Source organism: Rhagoletis pomonella, unplaced genomic scaffold (genome assembly GCF_013731165.1).
Source record: "Rhagoletis pomonella isolate Grant_MI unplaced genomic scaffold, Rhpom_1.0 Rhpom_scaffold_00006, whole genome shotgun sequence".
Taxonomy (NCBI): domain Eukaryota; kingdom Metazoa; phylum Arthropoda; class Insecta; order Diptera; family Tephritidae; genus Rhagoletis; species Rhagoletis pomonella.
The window spans coordinates 56,352,018-56,360,274 of NW_023458560.1; the positions used below are offsets into that span (position 1 = coordinate 56,352,018).

Below are 8,257 nucleotides of genomic sequence, written 5' to 3' on the forward strand. Positions count from 1 at the left end.
CCCGTATAAGCAAATTACATACAATGTCAGTAAAATAATATAACAAAAATGTTTATAATAAAAAAGGTTATCATCCCTGTTATACAAGTATGCGCTCTATTATTTAGAGGTGATTTGAATGCTATGCACTTTTAAAACCAAAAACAATGATAATTCACTATCACAAACACTCAAGCACATACCGCGCCTGGCAGTTTATATGCATACAGAAGCATGAATATATAAATGCATTTTTATTTACTTCTAAGCCTCTGGCACGGCAACACCGATTTGACGTCTAATCTCATCCTGCACTTTGGCAATAATCAAACTCTCATTGTGCGTAACATTCTCGTTTTCGATTTCAGATTTTAGTATACTTTGACGTGCAGCCTCAGCCTCGTACCGCAAACCTTCGGAATCCTTGTATTTGGTTGCCAGTTTGCCCTTAGGCAAGGACCATACCTTCTCCTTACCATCGATATCGATGATTTTGGTGGGGCACCAGAAATCGATTAGCTGCGTGTTTAAGATTTTTGTTTTTTTTTACTAAAGAACTCAAACATTTTAGATAAACCGAAATCCTACCGTGATCTCGCCTTTGCTGCCCTTGAAGACTGCCTTATTCGCCAACTGTTCCTTTCCTCCAAAGATTAATTTGCCAACGCGCCCACCTGAGTAATGCAGTACGGCGTCCACATATTTATCCACACCCTCTTCGTTGAGTTCGCCTTTTGCCACGATTTTTTCGGGCGCTTCTTGGAATCCCCACTGTGAAGCCTGTATGGTGTAGACACCCAAGTCGAGCACAACACCACCGCCTAAATCTTTTTTTCTGTTAGATCATAAGAAGGAAAGTTAATAAATCTTAAAGGCAAATTTGCTTTCAAATTTAAATACACTCACGTCAAACGTTCAACATGACTTAAATCAAAACCAAATGCCACTTCCACCTCTTTGATTTCACCCAATGCACCGCTCTTGATCTGTTGGCGCAAATATTGAGCAGCTGGGAAGAAACGTGACCAAATTGCTTCCATAAGGAAAAGTTTTTTGCTTTTGGCGAGATCAGTAAGCTGCTTCGCTTCCTTGTAATTCATGCATAGTGGCTTTTCGCACAATATATGCTTGCCATGTTCAAGGTATAGCGAAGAAAGTTCCAAGTGCTGTGGGTTCAAGGCGCCAATGTAGACAATATCTGAAGGGGAATACACATAGATAAGGTTATTAATATAGCTTAAAAGGAATAAATCGACTTGTTGTAACAGCATACAAATTCTCTAGTTTTTGGCGAGTTATGCTGGAGTGACGGTCCTTGGCCAAATATAGCATATCGAATAGGTTGAGAATAACCCTATTATATTTTTTCTAAATATTTTATTTTTTTTCGTAGAGAGAGGGAGTGTAAAGTCGCTTGCATTTTCCATGGAATATTTATAATATCGAGAAATGTATTCTTGGCTTAGATGTTTATTAATATAAAATTTACGAAAGCCAACCAATTTTAAAAAATATCAAATATAAAGTTATCTCTTCTATACCCAGCGCAACGAAAATGTTCCTTGCAATTATGGGAAAGCCTAGATAATGTATTGTCGAGTGCAAGTTCAATACAAATACATACATATTTTCAAGTGGCTTTAGAAATAATCAGAATATCAAATAAATAGCATTTTGATGAACTTTTTTTTTTAAATAATCAGCACTTCATCCAAACCTTAACTTCGATTGCACATAGTTCGGCCGCAATTTGCAAAGACGAGCAGTCACATAGCAGTGCACATACAAAAATAAAATGAGTGAGTACTGTTTAAATCGAACTTAATAGCGCACTTGAAAAATTTTGTATGTACATATGTAGCTATAACAATTTTTAATAACACTTACCCACGTCAGCGAATTCGGCCAACTCCTTATAACTGCCAAAAGCATTTGGAATTTCATGTAACTTAGCAAATTCCTCAGCCCGATCCTTTTGGCGTGCAGCCACCGCAACAAGTTTGTGGTCACTCGCTGGTAATGTGCTCAGAGCAACAGCGAAATCATGGCTAATTTTGCCCGCAGAGACGATACCCCAACGCAATGCCATTTTAACTTTATTTGCAATCTGTTTGAGAAGAAAAGTAAAACTGAATGAAATTGCGCGTGGACAGTTTATTAAATACAAAGTAAATTGGTAAGATAATCAGCAAAAAATGTGTTTGTTACTTTGTTAATTTGTTTTTTTTTTTTTTAAATCATATGAGATAAGACCCCAAACGAGTGCTGATAGTGCATAGTAAATTGCTTAAGAGTGGTGCTGATAAGGATAATTAAAGCGACCTCTACCGTGCAACATAATTTATGTGACTCCCAGTGTACGAATTTTTTGCAATGCTTAGTCATTGTTAATTATGATAATTAAATGATTTTCACAACCATTTTTTCGATATTGAAAAAAAATGGCATACATCAAGATAACCAACCGTTCAGCTATAGAAAAGTATAGTACTTTTTACGCTGATTTTAACTATACAAATATTATTTGCCGCAATTAAAAAGTAAAGTAGATATAAAATGTAAAACAAAAAAATTATGATATTTTTAAAAATAAATATTTTCTAAACTGAGTAACCGATTCAAAGGGTAATGATGTCAAAATTAAGACAATTAATTTATCTTCAAGCTGATATATAAAATGTGTATGCTTTTTTATATATTTAAGCCAAAAATATTATAAAACAAAAAAAATGTCATAATTTTTTTTATAAAATAACCTTTTTTAGAAAAAGTCCATTATCAATGCTAAAAAAATGTATATTATTTAGAAAGAGCAGGTTTTTACCTTTAATTTGATATGCATATTATATTATGATTTGCTTTTGAGTTTTCAGAATTCAGTGATAATAAAAAATATAAATGCATGTATGTGCAAATGCATATTGTATTTAGTTAATTAAACGGGTTGGCTTTCCATTATGACCGTTCGTTAAAGGGGCGGTGAGCGAAAGGTAAGTGGGCGTGGCACCTCTAACCCACCTTTTTGGAGATGGAATGAACCGCCAGTGACAAAAATGCAACCCCCGACCACCTAGGTCCCCTATGGTCCCTTAGAAAAATTGCCAAAAATCACAATTTTCATTTGCGTTTTTTCGCTTGGGGCGGTAGCCCCAGTTGATGCACACCAAAAGGAGAATTCTATTTGGTAAGGGTTATAATCCTTAAGTGCGGCCGAAGGCCGCCTACACAGAAATGTGTTCTCTGCAAAATGTGTTCAGCTCCGCTTCTTCGGCAATACAGAAAGGAGAATTCTACTTTGTAAGGGTTATGATCCCTAAGCGCGGCCGAAGGCCGCCTACGCAGAAACAAGTTCTGGGCAAAAGAAACTATGATATCACCCACACTTGCTTGTCACTTGCTTGTAAATGCTTTTAATTTTTTTAATTACTGAATTCTTAAACCTCAAAAGTAGATCATAATAAAATATGTATATCACATTAAAGGTAAGAACTTGCACTTTCCAAATAATATATATGTCTCTAGCATTGATTATGCACTTTTTCCTAAAAAGGGTAATTTTATGAAAAAATTATAACATTTTATTTGTTTTTTAATATTTTTGGCTTAAATATATAAGCAAGCAAACACATTTTATATATCAACTTAAAGATAGATTAATTGTCTTTAGTTTGAGATCATTACTTTTTTAATCGGTTACGTAGTTTAGAAAATATTAATATTTTAAAATATCACAAAAATTTTCTTTAACCTTTTATATCTTCTTTACTTTTTAATTGCGGCAAATAATATTTATATAGTTGAAATCAGCGCAAAAAGTACTATCGGTCTGCATTTTTAGTTTTCCCATAGCTGGACGGTTGGCTATCTGGATGTGTTCCAAAAAAATTCCAGATAATTCATATCATCCTAGCTAGTGAGCAAATAGCAAAACAAATAAACAAAAAACACCTGTAACACACAACTTCAAAGGCACTATTGCACAACTCCATCTCAAGGTCAAGTTCAACTGCACGAGATTTATGCATACATTCGTTGAAATTCCTTGTAACTATTGTAAACAATGTTACATTTAATATATTAGTATTATCTCCTAAGATAAAATTTAAATGAAATACCAAAAACTCACAAATTTTTACGGAACTACACAAAATCCGGCTAAATTCGCAAAATTTTTTTATATTCTGCTTCTTCTTAGCCGTGGGTAACAAAGTGCGGCGCCGCGCCATTGTGGTGATACCGAGAGCTGCGTTACTGGCGCCGATACCGATTTTCACAACTCAGTGACGCAATGGCGCCAGCAACACCGGAACACTGACAACACCGGGTGTCGCAAAGAACCAGCAAAGAACACCCGAAATAGAAGTGTCTCTTGTAAAATGTGCAGCACAAGGCGAATTTATACAAGGTGGTGTTGCTAGAATTCGTCGCGGTCCTTCTGAATGTGAAAATGATGGGTTTGTTGTATTTTTGGGTTTTGAACTTGGGTATACTTGAGTTTTTTCTCAACCGATATCACCTTGTATTAATTAACTTTGGTGCAGCGTGCAGCAATAAAGGAAATGAGCTTTAGCCTGAAGAGGCGCAATTGCGCCAACACACTGTGCTGATTCCGACAGTGGCGCTGGAGTTAGTGCGCCAGCGCCAAAAAATTTGCGCCGTTACCCAGGCCTACTTCTTCTTCTAGCGTTCACAAAAATCGATGCTCGATACTTTTCCTTCCTTCCTTTTTATCGATAATTTTAAACCAAGCACTGAGTTGATAACGCAAGATATATATTCGTTTTAAACCCGATTCTAAAGCAATTTCTTCCCAGCCTGTTTTTGTCTCACTGAGTTTCCTACGATGGATCCCCTAAGACAAATGATAAAAGTACACCTCATAAGTCCAACCTTGCGTGAGCACTAAGTTCAATCCACTAAAGGAATGGGAGGAATAGACAACATCGAAAGAATGTTTTACAGGATAATCTTCGTTGAGGACTTTACTTAACTTCCAATATTCCTAGCCATGATAAAAACATAACAAGGTAAAACCATTGAGAGGCAGTCTGACGTTTGCCAACAATATTATTTTAAAATCAAAACTCAAACTCACACACACATTGGCCCGTAGTCATAGTCAAAATAAAGTCGACTTTAAAGTTAGTTGCAGCTTTTTTGACAGATATCCCATTGAAAATTATGTCAAAAAGCTGCAACTAACTTTAAAGACGACTTTATTTTGACTATGACTACGGGCCATTCTCATTTTCAATCTCAAACAAAAAACAATTGTGAACAATTTAATTTTTTTTATTTTCAATTTTATTTGATTTTAAAACGTTGGCAAACGTCAAAACAAAATCATGGCCGACGAATTGAGAGAATGAATTTACCTTGTAATAGTTGCGTTCCAGATGCTTCACGATTTGCAGGTTTTTACAGGAAGTCGTTCCAGGTGACCACTTCCCATAAGGTTTATTAATGGAGAAAACAGCTGTTCCTGCAAATCGTGAATTTCGTGAAGCATCTGGAACGCAACTAATGTTTTTATCATGGTTCTAGCTATCAATAGTTGGGTTATCAAGCTCAGTATCAAGATCGTTTCTCACGAAAACGATTTGGATCATTCTTATTGGGGTTGGCAGCACTAATTTTATACTACTAGCACGAGGTTAACATTGGAAATTTTAAAATAATTGTGGAATGTATTATCTGTAAATTATACGTACAAAATTAAAATGTTTTCTTGCGTCATAATAAGCGTTCAGCACAAAAATTATGCAAATACTGACGCGATAAATATTGAACATGTAGCGCTATCCATCAATCCATCAATATGGATCGCGATCCAAATATCGTGATAATTACTGACCGTGTGAGAGAGCCCTAAGATACGGTATTTCTGGAGCTCAGCTGTTAAATTCGCCGCACTTTTTATCACCTGCATTTTTACAATTCAACGTAATGATCCGACAGTTTCTTTCCAAACTCAACCAAAATGTGCAATCGATTCACAGAAATGGGCAGGTAAGTGCGAAGGAACTTTATAATAAGCAGGCAACCAACGAATTTTCTCTGCTTTAGCTCACCCGCTGTCAGTTGTCACAGTACCGCTCCGTAGCCACAGCACCGGCCAACGACACCGTCTTGCAACAAGAACATATTAACGAGGCGGTCCAGTTAAATCCATTGCTGGCTAGAGTACCTGCCACCCAATGGCAACTAGCACACGAGACTTTTATGAATCACGGTTTGCAAACGAGCGATTTTCTGCGCATTGTCACCGGCAATCCAGCGGTGCTCTCACGCCCTACACGACGTATAACTGAAGCAATTGAACATTGGCGCAGCTGTCAATTCGGTGAGAAATTCATGTTTTTGCTTTTAACAAAATATCCAGAGTTTTTGGATGTGTCCGATGAGCTGCGTCTGCGAAAACAGATGGGCTACTTGAAGTCATTTGCGGGTACTAACAAAAATGTTTGGAAATTGTTAATGACTTGTCCCGATTTACTGGAACAGCATGAGCGGCATATAGAAGAAAAAGTGCAGTATCTTAAGCATGTAATGCGGGTTGAAGTGCCTGAAATCATAAAATCAGAAGCATTGTCAAAATCGCTAGATGAGATACGTTGCAGGCACGTTTTCCTTGAAAGACTGGGATTGTTTAAGCCGCGTCCCCTAAAAGTGGATCCCGATGAGCCGTCGAAAAATCCGCGGCTTTATCAAATAACTAACACATCAGAGAAAGCGTTTGCTACCAAGGTCTGTCATGTCAGTTTGGCGGAATTTGAAGCATTCAAAGAGTTGTTTGAACGTGAGCTGAATCGGCAACAAGACGCGGAAGATGACGAGGACGAATGGGAGGATGAGTTGGAATATAAAAAGCGTTAAGAAAAATACATGCGTACATATGCATTGCTAAACATAACTCTTTCTAGTTTTAATATAAATGGATGTAGGTACCCACTTTCAGGTAATTTCGTACGTCAACTTTTAGCACTAATTCACTCTCTTATCCTCCGTATAATTGACGCCCGATTTCCTCCGAATTTGATCTTCAATAGACGATAGTAACAGGCTTTCCTTGTGATTGAGAAGTTCACTTTGCGTCTTACGCTCCAATGCCGTACTTCCTCTGCTTCAAAACTCAATGCCAGCCGATTAGGAAAGTATGTCGGCAGGTCACTTTTAGGCAAGGGGAATGGTCTTTCCTCGCCATCAAAGGCTATTATTTTGACCGGACACTAGTAATCGGGCACCTATTTAGTTAAAAAAGTGAAAATTTGTAGATCAAATACCTTTATGTGCACAGCTTTCAGCGCAGTACACTCACAGTTATGCTGCCTTTGCTGCATTTTATCACCGCCTTGTTGTCGAGTCGTTTTGTGCTGCTAAGCATTATTTCCGCCTTATGGCCCGAACCGAAATCCATTACAATATGCGCCTCCTCGTCAACATCATCCTCATTTAATTTGGAATTGGCACTCACATTGTGCGGTGCGTGTCCAAAAACCCATAATGCAAACTGTAGTGCGTAGACGCCAAGCTCGAGCGTAACGCCACCGCCAAGGCTGCGACGCCTAAGAATGGAAAGTAAATGTTAGGATATATATTTGAAAGTAATGCAATCTTTACTACATATGCATGTATGTATGTGCACATGTCTTCTAATTTATTTAATAATATGTATTTTAATATTACTCGATAAGGCCAAAATAGTACGAAATATTTTAATAAAGATCGAACCCCTCTCATTCGTATCAAGTTTTGCTTTGCTTCAAACAAAAAAAAAAAATATTGTATTACAAATTTTGCGAAATACTTGAAGAAAGTGGCTGTAAGAAGTTTTTTTCCTCTCCTTAAAATTTTTAAATTGGGTCTTAGCAACTTTTCACTCTAAGCTAACGATATGCATGTATGTACATTAGGGCGGGTGAATTTTTTTCGACTAAAAGCGTATAGTACGGGAGGACTCTGCGTGTAACTCTACGCAAATTTGCCGAAGAAACCAAGGGTCTAAAATCAATTTGGAGCTTGCCAAATTGCGAAAATAGGTTTCTTTTACTTAGCATTTTGCTGTAGTGTCGTAGTGATGTGCTTAAATTTGATATATCATGGCTGTAAGGGGTTTTTCGGTATGCAAAATCCATTTCTGTACTTATCTTTTTCTTAAAACTTTCGCTGCAGTTCGCAACAGTGAAAATTTTCCATCTTACGTGTTAAAATAAAAAAGTATACATATTTTACCCTACAAGAACAGTGACTATCATTTGACATATCATTTGAGTGGCAA

General features: G+C 37.0%; 3 protein-coding genes across 6 annotated transcripts in view; 2 read left to right on the forward strand and 1 right to left on the reverse strand.

Annotated features, from left to right (window-relative positions):
- Nucleotides 1–8,257, forward strand: part of LOC118740981 (mucin-5AC-like) — a 130,956-nt gene that overhangs the window by 28,796 nt on the left and 93,903 nt on the right. The window lies entirely within an intron of this gene.
- LOC118740984 (trans-1,2-dihydrobenzene-1,2-diol dehydrogenase) overlaps nt 1–8,257 on the reverse strand; it is a 151,598-nt gene that overhangs the window by 3,327 nt on the left and 140,014 nt on the right. The window contains exons 2-7 of one of the 4 annotated variants that reach the window (XM_036472762.1): nt 7,298–7,544; nt 6,932–7,223; nt 1,867–2,086; nt 886–1,177; nt 568–814; nt 31–498 (exon numbers count right to left, since the gene is read on the reverse strand). In XM_036472762.1, coding sequence (XP_036328655.1) covers nt 244–498; nt 568–814; nt 886–1,177; nt 1,867–2,068 — 996 coding nt within the window. In that variant the 5' untranslated portion in view covers nt 2,069–2,086; nt 6,932–7,223; nt 7,298–7,544 and the 3' untranslated portion in view covers nt 31–243. Of the gene's footprint in view, nt 1–30; nt 499–567; nt 815–885; nt 1,178–1,866; nt 2,087–4,105; nt 4,182–6,931; nt 7,224–7,297; nt 7,545–8,257 lie in introns of those variants that run through there. The other 3 variants (XM_036472761.1, XM_036472758.1, XM_036472757.1) reach the window with 3 other exon arrangements.
- LOC118740986 (transcription termination factor 4, mitochondrial) lies at nt 5,913–6,892 on the forward strand. The gene is made up of 2 exons (XM_036472764.1): nt 5,913–5,988; nt 6,046–6,892. Exons 1-2 carry the CDS (start codon nt 5,926–5,928, stop codon nt 6,853–6,855), a joined length of 873 nt encoding a protein of 290 aa, XP_036328657.1. The 5' UTR covers nt 5,913–5,925; the 3' UTR covers nt 6,856–6,892.